Source organism: Callospermophilus lateralis, chromosome 3, assembly GCF_048772815.1.
Source record: "Callospermophilus lateralis isolate mCalLat2 chromosome 3, mCalLat2.hap1, whole genome shotgun sequence".
In the NCBI taxonomy this organism is placed as follows: domain Eukaryota; kingdom Metazoa; phylum Chordata; class Mammalia; order Rodentia; family Sciuridae; genus Callospermophilus; species Callospermophilus lateralis.
The window spans coordinates 139334629-139351930 of NC_135307.1; the positions used below are offsets into that span (position 1 = coordinate 139334629).

The 17302-nt window shown below is 33.9% G+C and overlaps 1 protein-coding gene across 2 annotated transcripts in view; it reads left to right on the forward strand.

The window, feature by feature from the left end:
- Chd2 (chromodomain helicase DNA binding protein 2) overlaps nt 1-17302 on the forward strand; it is a 127078-nt gene that overhangs the window by 27292 nt on the left and 82484 nt on the right. For both annotated transcript variants that reach the window (XM_076851398.2, XM_076851399.2), the window contains exons 4-10: nt 1804-1890; nt 3515-3576; nt 9926-10033; nt 12534-12674; nt 13806-13939; nt 15169-15394; nt 16064-16164. In XM_076851398.2, the coding sequence (XP_076707513.1) occupies nt 1804-1890; nt 3515-3576; nt 9926-10033; nt 12534-12674; nt 13806-13939; nt 15169-15394; nt 16064-16164 (859 nt within the window). The remainder of the gene's footprint in view (nt 1-1803; nt 1891-3514; nt 3577-9925; nt 10034-12533; nt 12675-13805; nt 13940-15168; nt 15395-16063; nt 16165-17302) is intronic.

Sequence of the window (17302 nt, forward strand, 5' to 3'; positions counted from 1 at the left end):
AAACTGATTGAGGTAGTTAAATTTAAATACGATTTAGCCATCCTCGTTAATAGTTCCATAAAAATTTGTGTTGATTCACGTAAATAATTTCGAAGTTCTAGTAGAGGTCCCAAAAGGAGTTGGGGTTGCAGACACAATACAGTGAAGCACTTTCTTTTTTCCTTTCTCTGTCATATTTGTCTGGCTTGTTTTGCGTTTACTTGCCTCTTGCACCTGTTTTTCCAACCACTTGATTATTCCTAATTCATTCTGGTTGGGCTTTTTGTCTTTTAACTCCAAAGATGGTTATTCTAAGATAATTAGAGAATCTAAGAATACTAAATTGCATGATTATGTTAGATTATAGTTCTAAGATGCCTATTTTTGGCCTTATTTTTTAAAATTAATTAATTCTTTTAGGCTTTGTTTTCTTTATTTTCCTATTTTTTTTTAAGTCATTGTTAATAATGTCTTTCTTTGGCATGGTAGTATTGTATTTTTTTAGATCATCTTTCATCAGTTTTCTGTTTTAGGATCCAGTTTCCATGCTTTCAAGTGAAAATATTTTACCAGCCTCAAGACAGTGGCTCTCATTTCCAAATGTTTTCTTGACATTGCCTGTCATTTGTGTTTTGATAACAAACCTACATTTCTAATTTTCGCTTTTAAGCATTTTTTTTACATGTTTAGCTACTATTAGACTTTTTTTGTGTGTGTCAGCATTCCACAGTCCATGGGAATCCCTTTTGCTTATGAGATTTTGTTTTAAAATAACAGAATATATTAGTTATCTCTGGGGACGGAGAGTAAAATTTTAGTATCTCTTTAATTGGTCCCTTATTTTTTTTAAAAAAAATATCTTTTAGTTGTCAATGGACCTTTATTGTATTTATTTATATGTGGTGCTGAGAATTGAACCCAGTGCCTCACACATGCTAGGCTCTACCACTGAGCCACAATTCCAGCTCCTAATTAGTTCCTTAAGTTTTCTAAAGCACTGGTGAGGATTTTACTAAGTCCAAGTCATAAAAGCAAAGGGCTAATTATGGTTTGAGAATAAAAATAGGTGTTCCTAGAATAAAAGGATAGCAGTGTCCTTAGAATTTCTAAAATGTGTCTAGGAAATACACAACCTGAGGAACTTAAAAAATATGCAAATACCCTAATTCTTACTTAATTAGATTTGAATTTCTGAGTTGTAGTTTTGTAGTAAAAGTTGAATCTCAGGAATTAGGGAATTAAGTTGAACTTGGTGTCACATGCCTGTAATATCTTAGAGGCTCAGGAGGCTGAGGCAAGGAGGATTGAAAGTTAAAAGCTAGCCTTGGCAACTTAATGAGACCTTTAGCAACTTAATGAGGCCCTGTCTCAAGATAAAACACAAAAAAGGGCTGGGGATGTTGCCTAGTGGTAAGTGCCCCTGGGTTTAATCCCAGTACCAAAAAAAAAAAAAAAAAAGAATTGGGGAATTTAAAATTCATCAGTACATACTTTGTCTTTCGTGAAATTGCTATTTTGCCTAACCATATTATTTAACTCTTTTTTTTTTAAGTTTGTATTTTAACAGTGAGTAAACAGTGTGTCCTATAACTTACTAGCCATTATTAAGTAATGAAGGGAATTATTAAACTTTGTGTCCTAGCATTATTATGCCTCTTCTTTTTAAAGATGGAGCTTTGTTGTATCATAAACAAAATTAGCCACACAACTCTTTTGGTATTTAATTATGTGAATTCTTTTGAATATAAATAAATGTTCCTGTGATTTAAATAGTAAATGGAGATGAAGAAAAAAAAATTCATCCATGGCCTATTAATTTTACAGATGTGGGAAGAATATCCTGATGTTTATGGGGTTAGGCGATCAAACCGAAGCAGACAAGAACCATCACGATTTAATATTAAGGAAGAGGTAAGAACAAAAATTGTTTTAAGGGGATACATACATTTAAATTTCTTATTTTATCCTTTGTGACTGTGGAATGTGTTACCATTAATAAGACTGAACTTCAGGCATGGGAGTTAATTGACTTTAATGTGAGGTTTCTGTGACCAGAAATAATAAGGCAAGAAGTTAAATACAAGAAACTTACCAAAAATATAATAGTTAATGTTTCAGTAGAAACAGAAAACAGACCTCAAAATTTTTTAAGTTAATTTTCTCATAGTGAAATTGATTGTAGCAAGATTTTTTTTTTTTTAAACCTCTTGCTTCTAGATGTAGATTTGGTTGAACTGATGAACAAAGAACAATGGAAAGTGTTTTGGACTTATTGCTGAGAAAGGAAAGGAGAGAGTTCTTAAGTAATGTATTTTATCTAATTTCTGTAAATTTAGTTTTCTTGATCGTTTTTAGTGTGAGATAAAACTAGTTTCCATTTCCAATATATTCACTCTCTAATTATGAGAGATTGAATAGATTGGTGCTTTTTGAAACTGGTATTATGTACTGGAGTTGTTTGTGTATAGAATCAGACTTCTTTTACCGTTCTCAGATTGTGTGCTATTTTTGTGGATTCTTATCTTTATATTAGATTGATAGACTAGATTCTGAAGAGATACTCTTGACTCAATAAAATGTCCCCTTTCTGCCTTCTTAGGAGGTCTTTGATATTCTTAGCTATTTAACATTCTTCTGAAAGTTATAATATTGATAGTCAAAGGTTAGTGAGTTGAGTGTGGATTTTTTTGCAAATGTACTTTAAAAATCTAATTCACCCTAACATATCTACATTATATTTGTGATGTTTGATTTTGAGTGACCTCTGAACTGGTTTGCTTTTGCTTTCCTTTTTCATAGTGTCTATCACTAGGTTACTGAGCCACATTTAAACCAATCACATAGTTTGGTAAATATTTTTCTTCATCTCAGTAGCACATAAGATTAACAGGAATACTTAGCCATTTTGCTTAATGTTTGGGGAAAAAAGCTGTTCAAATGTCTATGACTATAAACTTGTCTTGGCCTATTAGCAAAGCACTTTTGGCTCATGATTTAACTTGCTTTTATAATAAGTCAAAAATGAATAGATCAGCAGTCAGAGGCTTTAAGGCACACTGACTAAATGTGGTATTTTCATTGATATTTCAGATCTGCCGTATCCGATAGGGTTGACATGTGGTTTTTAAATCTATATTAATTAGAAATAAATAAATTTAAATTTTTTTTGTTAGTTACACTAGCCTCATTTCAAGTGCCCAGTAGTTACATGTGGTTGACTACCATATTGACATTATAGATATAGAATATTTACATCATTGCACTGCGGAAAATTTTATTAGATATTGTTATTCTGGAAGTCAAGCTGAGAAATACTTTTTGGCTTTAGACATAACTCAGTAATTAACAGAGAGACATTAATTTTCAAAGCAAAAGAAGAGGGGGATTCATCAAACAAGTGCATAGATTTCCTTCTGTCTAAAATCTCATATTTAATAATGCTATATTGAATAGATTGTAGAACCAGGAGGTAGCATTATCCCAACGAATTGTGCATTAAAGTCTGTAATCGTTTTTCCCCCCTCACACACTGAAGGCAAGTAGCGGGTCTGAGAGTGGGAGCCCAAAAAGAAGAGGCCAGAGGCAGCTGAAAAAACAGTAAGTCTTTCATGGGGGAAATTACTAAATCTGGTAGTTATAAACATGTCAGCATTTCTAGGAGGCGTTCATCGTGTCTTCCGTCTGTCCCAGGTCTGAATCTTCCTTTGTTTCTCTTATGAGCTTGGGATACTATTGTCCTGCTTTTTTGCAGCAGTAGAAGCATTTGAAGCTAGGACTTCTTAGTTTAACACATGGAAGGGTTCCACATGTGCTTGGGCTGTTTCTTGGGGGCAAATTCCAACTTCTTCCCTCTGGTGTAGCTCAACTTAAATTTAAAAAAAAAATGTACATTATAGTTAATTAAACAAGGAACAAATCTAAATTTGCCATTTTTTTTTTTTTTTTTAATCATTTGTCCTTTATGTTGGCATGGCAGAATTGTATTGTTTGGGCACTCATTTTGGTATGAAATTATATACTATTGTTCTCATATCATTTTTTAAAAAATATTTTTTAGTGTTGATGGATCTTTATTTTATTTATTTATATGTGGTGCTGAGAATTGAACCCAGTCTCTCACTCATGTGAGGCAACCACTCTACCACTGAGCCACAATCCCAGCCCCATATAATTTTTAACATTGAAGTTTATAGACCAGAAAATTTTAATTCTTGGGCTCCATGAAAATTACTTTGTAATACAGGTTATGTGTTTATTATTATTATTATTATTATTATTACTACTACTTTTTTTTTTTCTGAGTACTGGGGATTGAACTCAGGAGCACTCAACCACTAAGGCACATCCCAGCTCTATTTTGTATTTTATTTACAGACAGGGTCTCACTGAATTGCTTTTTCTGAGGCTGGCTTTGAACTTGTGATCCTCCTGCCTCAGTCTCTTGATCCACTGTGATTACAGGCATGTGCCACCGTGCGTGACTCATTATTTTTTAATTTAAAAGATTTCTCTGCTTACATGATGAAAATTATTTGATTTTTGAGAAATAATTTTTAAAATCTTTTTTTGGAGAAGGTACAGTTTCTTCAATTACATGAATTCTGTATATCAACTCAGAAAGATCTAGATATTCAAAACTTTGTAGACCAGTTTTGGGGTTGTAGTTGCACACAATACTTTTACTTCATTTATTTATTTTTATGTGGTGCTGGGGATCGAGCCCAGCGCCTTGCATGTGGTAGGTGAGTGCTCTACCCCTGAGACGCAACCCCAGCTCCCAGTTTCGGGATTCTTGTGTTAATTATCTATGGCTTCTTATAGGAGTTCCAGTTACATAATATCTGATTCTAAAGTATTAGTAATTTTTAATTACTTTAAAATGTATTATTATTAAAGATTATAATAAATGTATTATTATTAATATTAATTAAAAAAGTTGTATAAGGCAAATAATTTGAGTGTTTTAAAACTATTTCCTTATGTCCTTCTAAAATAGAGTTATACTAATTTGGCCTTACCCAAGAGTTATTAGAACTGTGCTAAGATTTTGTGACATTTAATATAGATTATTATAGTATTTTGCAGAAAAGTCAAGTGTTTAATATTGTCCTGCTAGAGTACATCCAATATCCATTTTTGTTTTAAGTATCTACTTAAGTTGGAGAAATAGTAATTGTAAGCAGACTTAAGAGTTTTTGACATTTTATTTAGAAGGCTTTTTTCCTACCTCTGTCCTACAATCTACTTGGGAGATTATGTTTTCTGTTGACTGATATATGGTTTTTTCGTGATTTTTTTTTTTTTTTTTTTTTCCCTGAAATGTGCACTTTGACCAAATTGTGGGGAAGGTATGCAACTTGTATTAGCAGGCACCCTCTGATGATCTAAGCAAGTGATCATCTACTCATTTGCTTTTTTGTTGTAGGTGTTCTTTTTATATGTATTTATGTGGACATACATAGTTTTTTTTCTGAACCATTTGAGACTAAAGTTTAATACTTCATGGCCTTTTACCCCTAAGTATTTCTTTTCTTTCTTTTTGTTTTTTTGGTGGTACTGGGATTGAACCAGGGCCTGTGCATGTGAGGCAAGCACTCACTCTACGAACTGAGCTAAATCCTCAGCCCCCACCCCTAAGTATTTCTTCAGGAAAAAATAGTTTCAACTTAAATAGATTTAAACATTATTGAAATACTTTTGTCTAATTTATTTTCCAGTTTTGTCAGTCAATCCATTTTTCTGCTACCACTACATGATTCATCTAGCATCAGATGCTATATATTTAGATGTCAGGTTTCTTTTATCTGGAGCATTTTATAGCCTCTCTCTGCTTTTATGGCATTGATATTTTTGAAGAATGCAGTCTTAAATGAGTATATGTTCTTTTGGGAACTAAGAAGAGACTAACTCCCATAGTATAATGTATAAGCAATTTTTAATCTTACTTGAGTTTACTTAGCACTATGGGCCTGCACAATATTTAAAAAACATTTTTTGAATCAGCAATGTTGACTATTGGGGGTACTGTGAATAGGAATATGTATTTTTGGCTTCTTTTGAGAAATATCTTTCAAAGCTGATGCATATATTAGTGAGTGGCCATGAGTTCTCTACTTTACCCTTCTTGCAGTCCTTACCTGGTTCCAGTAAGGTATTTAACTGCTGTCTTAGAGTCATATACATAAACTAAACTTTGGATTTTATTTAACCCACTCATGCTAATTTAAATCTTTAAATTCTTTTTTTAATGCAATACCTGTAAATATTGTCAACATTTGAGCAGTGTTATATACCATTTCTGCTGACATTATGGTCTAATAGTGTTTAATGATATTCTGCAGTGATTCCAAAACCCAAGTAGAATGTGAAAATTTTAGTCATAACTATGAAAAGTTTTTCTCATGGGATCATAGTTTTGTATTCCTTTCCAGTGTGTTGAATTGGGAATCTGTCACAAACCTGTGACACAATGGAAGAGAATTCTTGTTAACTCCAGATTGGAATTGTTTATGAAAGGTATTCTTTCTTGGGGAAATTACTAAAAATTAAATAAGTTAAATCATTTACTTTCTTCTTTTCAGATCTGCCTCATAAAGTAAAGGAGAAGGGAATTCTCTTCTCTAGGCTCTTACAAATGTTTAATGGGGTGAGCTTTTGCAACTCTTGTCTACAGTTCGGGCCAGTACTATTGAAAGTGGCTTTTGCTCATTACTTATTTCACAGTTGCTTAGATTTGATTCGCCTGTCTCAGGATTGTGCCCTCCTAAACACTTTTTCCCAGAAAAGGAGAGTTAACTTTACTCATTAACTTACATTTAGACTTCTTATTTGTTTTTATTATCTTGAGGGTCTCATTTGGCTAAATCTTTGTGTTTTTCCTCATCAATTCCTAAGATTTTGGGAAAAATTGCATTGATTCCCTCTTAAACTGGATATGATAATTCTAGTTTCTTTTGATATATTAAACATTTTGCACTCATGAGATCATATCTTAGATTTCTCTTTACTGTAGGTGGACTTACAGCATATGGCTTAGTGGGATTTCTTTATAAAATTTCATTTTATAGGAAGCCAACAGTGTAGGTAAGTGGACAGCAGTTCATGTGCTGGAGAGCCCTATAGACTGTAGGTTATAGAGTAATCTTTCAATAAGTGATAATCACACTTTTTCACCTCACTTCTTCTACAGAGTGATGTGATGTTGCTGATACTTTCTTTCTTGGTTTTGAATATTAAAACTTGAGATAATTCATCCAGTTTCAAATACACGTACACATTCATTCAGGCCTTTTAAACCTCCAGTGGTCCAGATCCTCCTGAAATGTGTAAGACTGACTTTAATTTTTCCTTATTTTTTGGTCTTCTCTGGGTTATGATTGAGAGTAGTGGAGCTAGGGGTTTGCTTTGTGGCCAAGCAATTTGTTTTCTCTGGGCTTCAGTTTCCTTCTCTGAGAGGAATGCTTTAGAATAGTTGATTTACTATTTTTTTTTCTTTTTTAAAAATTTTCTTATTAAAAACTTCCAAATTCTCTTGGTTATTAATAAATTTATAATTAATTGGAAAACTCTAGCTTCAGCATATATTTGCTCAGGACTTGCTGCCATTTTAGTTTCCTATACTTATGGAAGTGGTGGACTTCACTGATGGCCCTGGTTTAGGTTGCCAATTCCTGGAGGAGACATGTAAATTCAAAATAATACTAGACTTTTTGTTTTTTTTTCAGTCAGCTTTTTTTCAGTTTTGACAAAAAGACCCAACCAGAACAATTGTATAGGAGGAAAAGTTTATTTAAGCGCTCATGGTTTTAGAATTTGCAGTCCATAGACAGTAGGCTTCATTCCTTGGGGCTTGAGGTGAGGCAGAATAATCATGGTGGACTAGTGTGGCAGAGAGATGTGGCCCACATGATGATCAGAAAGCAGAGAGACTCCACTCACCAGATATGAAATATATACCCCAAAGGCATGCCCCATCTACCTCCTCCAGCCACACCCTTCCTGTCTTCAGTTTCCATCCAGTTAATCCCATCATGGGATTAACTCACTGATTGGATTAAGATTCTCATAAACCCAATCATTTTTCCTCTAAACCTTCTTTCATTGTCTTACACATGAGCTTTTGGGATATACTTCACATCCAAACCACAACAATTTTGGATTTTTCTCATCTTAGGTTGTAATTGTTCATGTCTTTTCAAACATGTTCCTGTGAAACCACTCTTTTCACTTTGTGTGAGATTCTGAGGGGTGAACTGATTCAAAGGAAACTACACACCCATGTGCTATTCTCCCAGTTGTAGGGGACATCTTCCTTCCTTTCTTTCTGGCAATCACTTTCTATCCTTGGATTCTTATGCAGATATTTATTTTACTTGGCTCTAGGGCAGCAGGATAAGACAGGTAATCTGAGTGTGGTTAGATAGAAGGAAGTCTTTGTTTTAGATATAGGATATTTAGATATTGAGTATTAGCCAATAACTAAAAACCTTACTGTCTTATCAGCCTGTTCCCAAAAATATGAATGATAGATTGATATGGCTCATTCATTAATTAATTTTTTTTACTTCACAGAAGAACATCTTCCATTTGCCAGGCTTTGTACTAAGCTCTGGTACAAAGGTGGACAAAAATATGTGCTGTACAAAGAGTCAACAACTCTAGGGAAATAGATATGGAAGCACACAGTGCTAGTAGAATTTGAATAATATACATAAAAGAGCTCCATTGCCTTTTCATGGAAGGCTTGAATTCCCCTTGCCCCCTTAGGCTTCACCTGATTCAGGTATAGGTTAACTTGTGCAGCTTTTAGAAAGGGTCTCAAGAATCTGCAGATTAACCCCCTTGGAACAAGCTTTCACTATTACTTTGACCTATTCTCCTGTGAAGAATATTTTTGACTTTTCAGGGTTTTTTTTTTTTTAATATTTATTTTTTTAGTTATAGGTAGACACAAAATCTTTATTTTATCTTTATGTGGTGCTGAGGATCGAACCCAGTGCCTCATGCATGCAGGGTGAGCAGTCTCCCTCTGAGCCAGAATCCTATCCCCCGACTTTTCAATTTTGTAACAGATAACTTTATTGTGACCACACTATCTATAAAAGGACCTAGAGGAACAGTGGTAATTGTTTTGTTTATAGAGAAGCGTTGCCTTTAAGTTTTTTTTTTTTTTCTAGGTTATTTAACACCCAGTAGTTGTTACGTGTTCTTTACTCCTTACAGGTGAGAAAATGAGCAAGGTCTTTGTAGTATCTAGTTTGGTCCTTAAGTAATTAAAACTGTTTTGGGTCCAAGGATACCAATAGGTTATGGCTCTCAAGCCTTCTAAGTTCTAAAGGGGCAAAAGAATATTTACCTTATCTAATAATAATTAAAAACTATATCTTGAGCTGACAGATTAGTTAAGTAGGTTTATCATTGGAAAATAATTTCAGGGACCTTCTTTAAATATTTAATATAAAGGTTCTCAAATTTATACCCAGTATTAGCATTATATGTGAATTTGTTAAAATTCAAAATTTTAGGCCTTACTTGAGACCTCCTGAATAAGAAACTTTCCAGGGCCCAGAAATCTTTTTTAACAATCCTTTTAGGTGTTCCTGATGCATGCTAAAATTTGGGAACCATTGTTCTAGTATGTATTATGTTTTAATTCTTTTCATAATATAGTAGTAAATAAAAAAATGAGAAAAAACATTTTCTCCCAAAACAAATTGAAAAATACACTCATAGTTTCCATTGTTTGTTTATTTGAGATGAAATAGGAATAGATATGTAGCTAGGAAGGATCACAACCAAAATTTAAATAGAGCTAAAATAAATCTCTTTTAGCATGATATCTCAAATATGCATGTTCTGCCTTTTAGATAATTGTATTGAATTTATTTTGTCAGATTGTTGAATAATTATTTTAGAAAAAAATTATTTTGTTTTGCTTTTATTGCAGAGAAAAATGGAAACGGGAGCCCTCAGAAGATGAACAGGATCAAGGCACCAGTGCAGAGAGTGAACAAGAACAAAAAAAAGTGAAAGCCAGAAGACCTGTCCCCAGAAGGTATACTGTTGGTTTTAGACCTCTGCTTCTGGACGAGCTCAGTTTGCAATACATCGGGAAGGATGATGTCTTGCAGGAATGAGAGCCTTAAGCAGATAGGACAAGTTGCAGTTCTGAATTCTAAATGTCTGTTGTTCACTTTGTGCTAGCTTGTATCCTCAGCAAGTGCTTAAATGACTGGGTTACTTATATTAATTGTGGGTGTTTTTGTGGTTTATAGTTCCAACAGTGGATTTTATTGTTTCTCTCTGATAGCCTACTTATGAGGGTATCTTCCAATTACAAAAAATTTCCTGCTTGTCTGGCCAAGGTACAAGTTCTTTGTGGGACAATTAACTCTTAAGTTTGAAATACTGTTTAACTGACTTACAACATACTTGATTGTTAATGTCCTGTTCATATAATTTGTATATAATACTAAGCAGAAAATCTAATTGTTTGAAGATAAGGATAGCCTGAGATGGCAGTAAATTTTAGTAACATTTTGTCAGAAAGATGGTGGCAATTTCAGGTAAAGTTGATAGGAAAAGGAAGGCAGGAGGTAGACAGTCCCCAGGAAAATTTACGTTTTTTGCTGTATTGCTAAGGGATGGAGTCAGCAAACTGTGGTCTTTAGAACAAATCCCACCTACCACCTATTTTTTATGGCCTGAAGGATAATACTTCTTTTGTAGATGAATATTTATTATTTTTAGGTTTGAATCCCATTTAACCCATTAAGTTTTATATTTTCAATTCTGGGAATATTTCAAGATTTTGACACAGGTGCATTTAAATGTTGGAAATCATAATCTAGAGTTTATTATAACATATAATAGCAGTGACTGTTATCACTGCTTATACACCTATTTTCTCAAAAGAATAGAACTCTAGGGCCAGGGTTGTGGCTCTGAGGGTTCTATTCTCAGCACCACATACACATAAATAAAGGGCCATCAACAACTAAAAAATATTTAAAAATAATAGGACTCTAAAAATATAACTATTTCAAATGTTTGAATAAGTGGTATATTTGGTGTTCAGTTTTAACTTTTTTAGGTGTTACCTTAAATGGAAAGATGGGACATAATAGGTTAAATGAAATGTTGTCCTCTCAAAAGGAGTACCAGTCTTTTCTTTAGAAGATAGATAATCACAAATAGTATACTCAATGGTTAAGTTTATTTTGAATTTTGTCAATAAAAAGCTTGTGAAAATTTTAAATTTTTTTCTTTATATAAGTATCAATATAATGATCTCAGTTTTGCCCTTTGGCTGGCAAAGCCTATAATATTTACTCTCTGTCTATGTACGGAAAAAGTTTGCCCACCCTTGGCCTAGGATATAACTTGTATTTCAATACTCTGAGGAAAATTTATAAGAATATTGTGTTTCACCTTAATTGAAGCTCACAGGACTGTTAACTCTTAATTCTGTCTTCTCCGGTTGTTTTTTGGTACTAGGTACTGAATCCAACCACTAAGTCACATCCCTAGATCTTTTATTCATTTTATTTTGAGACAGGGTCTCACTAAGTTGCTTATGGTCTTGCTTAGATGCTTAGGCTGGCTTTGAACTCCTGCCTCAGCCTCCTGAGTCTTGTCTTCTAGGTTTTTAGGGGTAGTGTAAGAAACAGATAATTGTTATTGTGAGTTTACTTCTCCTTTTTTCTTCTTTTCCTTTTTCTTTCATGATCTTAGACTCTGACATTCAGTCCTGGCTGTGCATGGGACTTAGGAGAGGGGGCCTTGCTTTGTTGTACTAGAACTATGGCAGGATACAATCATTTTATAGTCTGTGCACATGAAGAGATTATGTGGGGGTTGAAGCTCAGGGGTAGAGCGCTTGCCCAGCACCTGTTAGGCACCGGTTTCAATCTTCAACACCACATATATAAATTAAAAAAAGTAAAACAAACAAAAAGATTTAAAATCATGTGTAGTTTTTTCTTGTCCTTTACTCACTTTTATACAGACCAGGAGTGTTCTATGCATCTTGTTATGCATGTTTCTTGGATATCATATTAGTACCCAGGAAACTGCCTTTTTCTTTTTTTTTGTGATTGCGTAGTACTCAGTTACCAGATGATGAACATTTATTAGAATTTTTCTAATACTTTGTAATTACAAGTGATGCTACTGTGAATGTCTGTGTCTTCCCAAGTATACATCTGTTAGGTGATACTGATGAACAGTTGAGAACCATTATCTCTCACATAAATGATTTAGGATTATCAGCATTAGAATCACTTTCATGTAAATTAGAATCTCAGGGCTTAGGATTCAAGAATATGCTTTTTTTTTTTTTTGGTCACACTGGGGATCGTACCCAGGGCTTTGTGGATATGTGCTAGATGAGCACTCTACCATTGAGCTACGCCCCAGCCCAGGAATATATTTTTAACATTTGCCAAGTGGCTTATATATGTACCATTGTTTTGGGTAATATCATTATATAGATTTGAAGTAGTTTTCACATGTTAGAATAAAAGCTTTGCCATTGTTTTTCCTTCTCATTTTAGGACAGTTCCCAAACCTCGGGTTAAAAAGCAACCTAAGGCTCAGCGTGGAAAGAAAAAAAAGCAAGATTCTTCTGATGATGATGACGAAGATGATGAAGCTCCTAAAAGGCAGACTCGTAGAAGAGCTGCTAAGAATGTTAGGTAAGTTGTGCCCCATTGGTGTAATTGGCTAGATCTTGGTTTTTATAGTCTAAGATTTTGCATTTGATAGATCTATGTTGTTTTTAGAAATCCGTTTAGTTTTCTTGGCAAAGGAATGGTGATAATTAAACCAAGAGGAATGAGAAAGAACAACAGTAGATCATTTTAAATTCCTTCAATTTATTTCCTTAGTGGCATTGTCAGCATTTTATAACATTACTCTTTTTTTGCGGGGGCGGGGGGGTGGCAGTTCTAGGGATTGAACCCAGGGCTTCATTCATGCTAGGCAAGCACTCTATCACTGAGCTGTATCCCCATTCCTTTTATTACTCTTTTGAATGATGCAAATTATTCTGAGGTTTGGTTTATATATTGATAGTTATCATTTTAATCCAACTTAGTCATAGAAAGTGAAATAGATTCAAACATTAATATTTTAATTTGTAGAGTTTGAAAGACATTTAATTTTTAGAACATATGCAGATTTTTTTATAGTCTGCCCAGAGATCTGAAGATACTAATTATTTGTCCAGTATATCCAATTAATAATTATAAACTAGGACTCAGCTTAGCAATTTTTCTGGTTAAAGCATTTAAATTTAAATGTTACTTCCTTTTTATCCAGTGTATTTTTTTTTTTTTTTTTTTTTTTTGTGGTGCTGGGGCTTGAACACAGGTCCTTGTGCAGGCAAGGCAAGTGCTGTACCAAATGAACTATATCCCCTGTCCCTTTTTAATCCAATGATTTAATAACAGTTTTTTCTTTCATTATGCATTTTCTTTGCGATAGCTTCTTCATTTATGTGATGATAATCTCATTAAAAAATGAAAAAAGGCATATCCTTGTAGTTTTGTATTATTGTAATTTTGTTACATAAATTAGTATAGGTACACTGTTTTCATTTGAAACGTGGAGGTACACTGTTTTCATTTGAAACGTGGGTTAGCCTTCTTGCAGTTAATCAGTGATCATGAATTGATACTTGCATTGAGTCCAATGAATGGCAAATCTGTAAAATACTATGTTGGAATCAAAGGAATATGGTTCCTTTTTCTGGTGATGTTGTATATGGAGGTGTTTAATCCTTAAACTATAATTTTCTCAGTTATTCAGTATTATTTTTCATGCAGTTATAAAGAAGATGATGACTTTGAGACTGATTCAGATGATCTCATTGAAATGACTGGGGAAGGAGTTGATGAACAGCAAGATAATAGTGAAACTATTGAAAAGGTCTTAGATTCAAGATTGGGAAAGAAAGGAGGTATGTATATTTGGAAAGCAAAGTATTTTGAAATCTGCTTAGTAAGGCCCAGATTTTATATATTTTAACCTGGATGTGATAAATTTCAGGCAACTGTTGTGAGATGTGGAAGTCTGTTGAACTAATAATTTTTCAAGCTGAGGACAAAGGAACGCATCCTATATGTCTTTGATATTTTAAATTAAGCTAGTAAAGATAAGTTAATTCTCTTTGAAGCAGTGATATAGTAGAAATACTGCTTTTTTTTTTTGATATCGCCTATTAACCTTCAGCAAATCTATTTAGTTAATTGTTCTTGAATCTGTAAAAATATCAAACTAATCAAATATATATTTGAATAATAGCAAAAATGTTTTAAAATATCTATTTGAGATATCTCATAACTTTTTAATCTTTTTGTTTTTGGTCCCTTATTCTGGCTGTACTTGAAGTAGAGAAATAGGAGAATTAATGGAAAGATTTGGGAGGGTGGGAACGCAGGAGAGGATTTTGATTTTCTGTTCTTATTCCTGGCAATAGGTATTTTTTGTTTAGTTTGAATTATTGGACTCCCCCCTCCAAAAAAAAACAAAAAACCTTTTTATTACATTTGGACGTTTGATTTATTTCACTGGCAAACTTTGGAATACCTTTTTTTTTTTTTTTAATTCTGGGGATTGAACCCAGGATCTTGTGCATGCCGGGTAAACAGTCTGCCACTGAGCTATACCTGTAGTCCTTTTTAAAAATTGTATTTTGAGACAGATTCTGGTTAAGTTGCATAGACTTAAGCTGAAACTTGTCATCTTCCCTTTTTAGTCCCCAAGTAGCTGGAATTAATTACAGGTGTGTGTTCTCTTACCTGACTAGAATATGTTTTAATGCACAAAAGTCAGGTTAGCTCTTTTTGTTTTGATTTTGTTTTTGCGGTACTAGAACTTAAACCCAGGGTTTGGTGGATGCTAGGAAGCACTCTGCCACTGAGCTACATCAGCAGCCCTGGGTTAGCATTTTGAAAATATTTGAAATTATTGGTCAGTTCCACCCTGTGTTGTAAGTTATGCTTATTTGAAGTCCAAGTATCTTGGTGGTTCCTTTTAAGAGATTAGACAGTTACTAACTTGGGAAGCTTTTTAGTGTCTGGTTTTATGCTCTCTGTTTTTTACTGAGGTGCTGGGAATCAGACCCAGGGCCTTGAACATGCTACCACTGAGCTATACTTTTTAAAATTTAACTGAATCCTTTTGCAGCCACTGGAGCTTCTACTACTGTATATGCTATTGAAGCTAATGGAGATCCTAGTGGTGACTTTGACACTGAAAAGGATGAAGGTGAAATTCAGTACCTCATCAAATGGAAGGGTTGGTCTTATATCCACAGTACCTGGGAGAGTGAAGAATCTTTACAGCAACAGAAAGTGAAAGGCTTAAAAAAACTAGAGAATTTCAAGAAGAAAGAAGATGAAATCAAACAATGGTATGTTTCTTACCATGGATTAAATAGATATTTGCAGCCTGAGAGAAAGGAAGATTTTTAAATAATGTACTGAGAGCACAGCTATTTAGGATCTCACTCTTGTCTTCATCATGTGAATACAGAGCTAACTATAGTTCTGTTTTGTAAAATTGTGACCCAAAAATACTATATGTTTTTGCATGTGGCTACTCAGTCTTTAATGTTAGTGATAGCAGCACATTAAGCATTGTTCATACATTATGTCTTTCATCTTCACAAGAAAGGTATGAGATTTATAAAGTAACCCCTGAATTCTAGACAGGAAGGATAAGGTACAAAGCAACTCCACAAGTGGACCCAATACTTGAATTTTGGCACCTGAGTCCAGAGCCTATTCTTTACAACACTTAGCTGACTATGGTTAGACTGTAGTGGCTTAGACATCATGTCTAATATTCTAGAACTCTCTAGGTTATGAAACACTTAAAACTAATAGTAGTTTTACATAATTTTCAGAAATGATGTGAAGGTGTTTTAAAAAAAAATCTCATGCCTAATTACTAGTAAACATTTACTAAAGGGACAGATAGAAGTAACTTATTAGCTTTTCGAATCTGGATTTTTGGTGTGATACATGTGCATAGATCCCCTAAGCCTAATTGGTATGTGCTATTTCTGTCTTCTGTCCAGGTTAGGAAAAGTTTCTCCTGAAGATGTGGAATATTTCAATTGCCAACAGGAGCTGGCTTCAGAGTTGAATAAACAATATCAGATAGTAGAAAGAGTAATAGGTAAATACATAGAAACTTACTTTAGCTGAGTTTGAACTCAAAGAATAATGGCTTTTGCTTTTAGCATAATGTACATTAAAAATTGCATTCTCTAGTTTTACTTCTTGAGAGTAGACACATTCTTAGGGTTATCTTTAAGGAAAAGCTAATAAAATTTGCTCATAGATTTGGGTATGGGAGTGAAAGAGGTATCAAGGAGATAGATGTCAAGTTCTTTGGATTGAATGTAAAGATCAAAGGAAGAATTAATTTTTGGAGCAGAAATAAAGAGCTTGATATAAAGTTTGATATACTTTTTAGAGGAGAGTATTTTGAAGGCAGGAGTATGTATAAGCTTGGGATGTAGCTCTTTTAGTTTAGGCCAAAGATTTAAATTTGGGCATTTATCAGTATATAGGTAGTTTGTTTGTTTGGTTTTTTTTTGTACTAGAGATTGAACCCAGGGCCACTTAATCACTGAGCCACATTCCCAGCCATTTATATTTTTTTATTTTGAGACCAGGTCTTTCTAAGTTGCTTAGGGCCTTGCTAAGTTGCTGAGCCTGGGTTTGAACCTGTGAAACTCCTGCTTCTGTGTCGAAAGTTGCTGGGATTATAGGCGTGAGCCACTGTGCTCAGCTATAAGTAGTATTTTAAAGCCTAAATTTTAAAAATGATTTTAATGAGATTATTAGGACTGGAGTATACATGGTGAGAGGGGGAAGTCTGAGATCATTCTGCTGTGTAGAAGTCTGAAATAAACATTCAAATGAGAGGAAGGACAGCCAGTGTGATAGGAGAGCTGAGAGAGATTGCTATATAGGAAGCTAGGTTACATATGGCTTCAGTGGAGTAAATGTTGTTGGTGAAAGATGGTGAGGATTGAGACTTAATCCTAAATTCAGTAATAGGTATGGCATGTGTGAAAAGGAGCCATGAAATGGTGAGATGCATGTCTGCTTTGGTGTGTTCAAGAGAGAATGAGAGATGGAAAAAAGTTATGGACAACTCCTGGGCAGTTTTATTTTAAGGGAGAATGGGGCAATAGCTTGAGAAGGAGATAAGAACAAGACTTTTTTAAGATGTGAGATAGTAGAGTATATATGTATTCTTATTCCTAGAACCTGTCTCTCTTTTGGTATGAGTATAACTTTTCTTA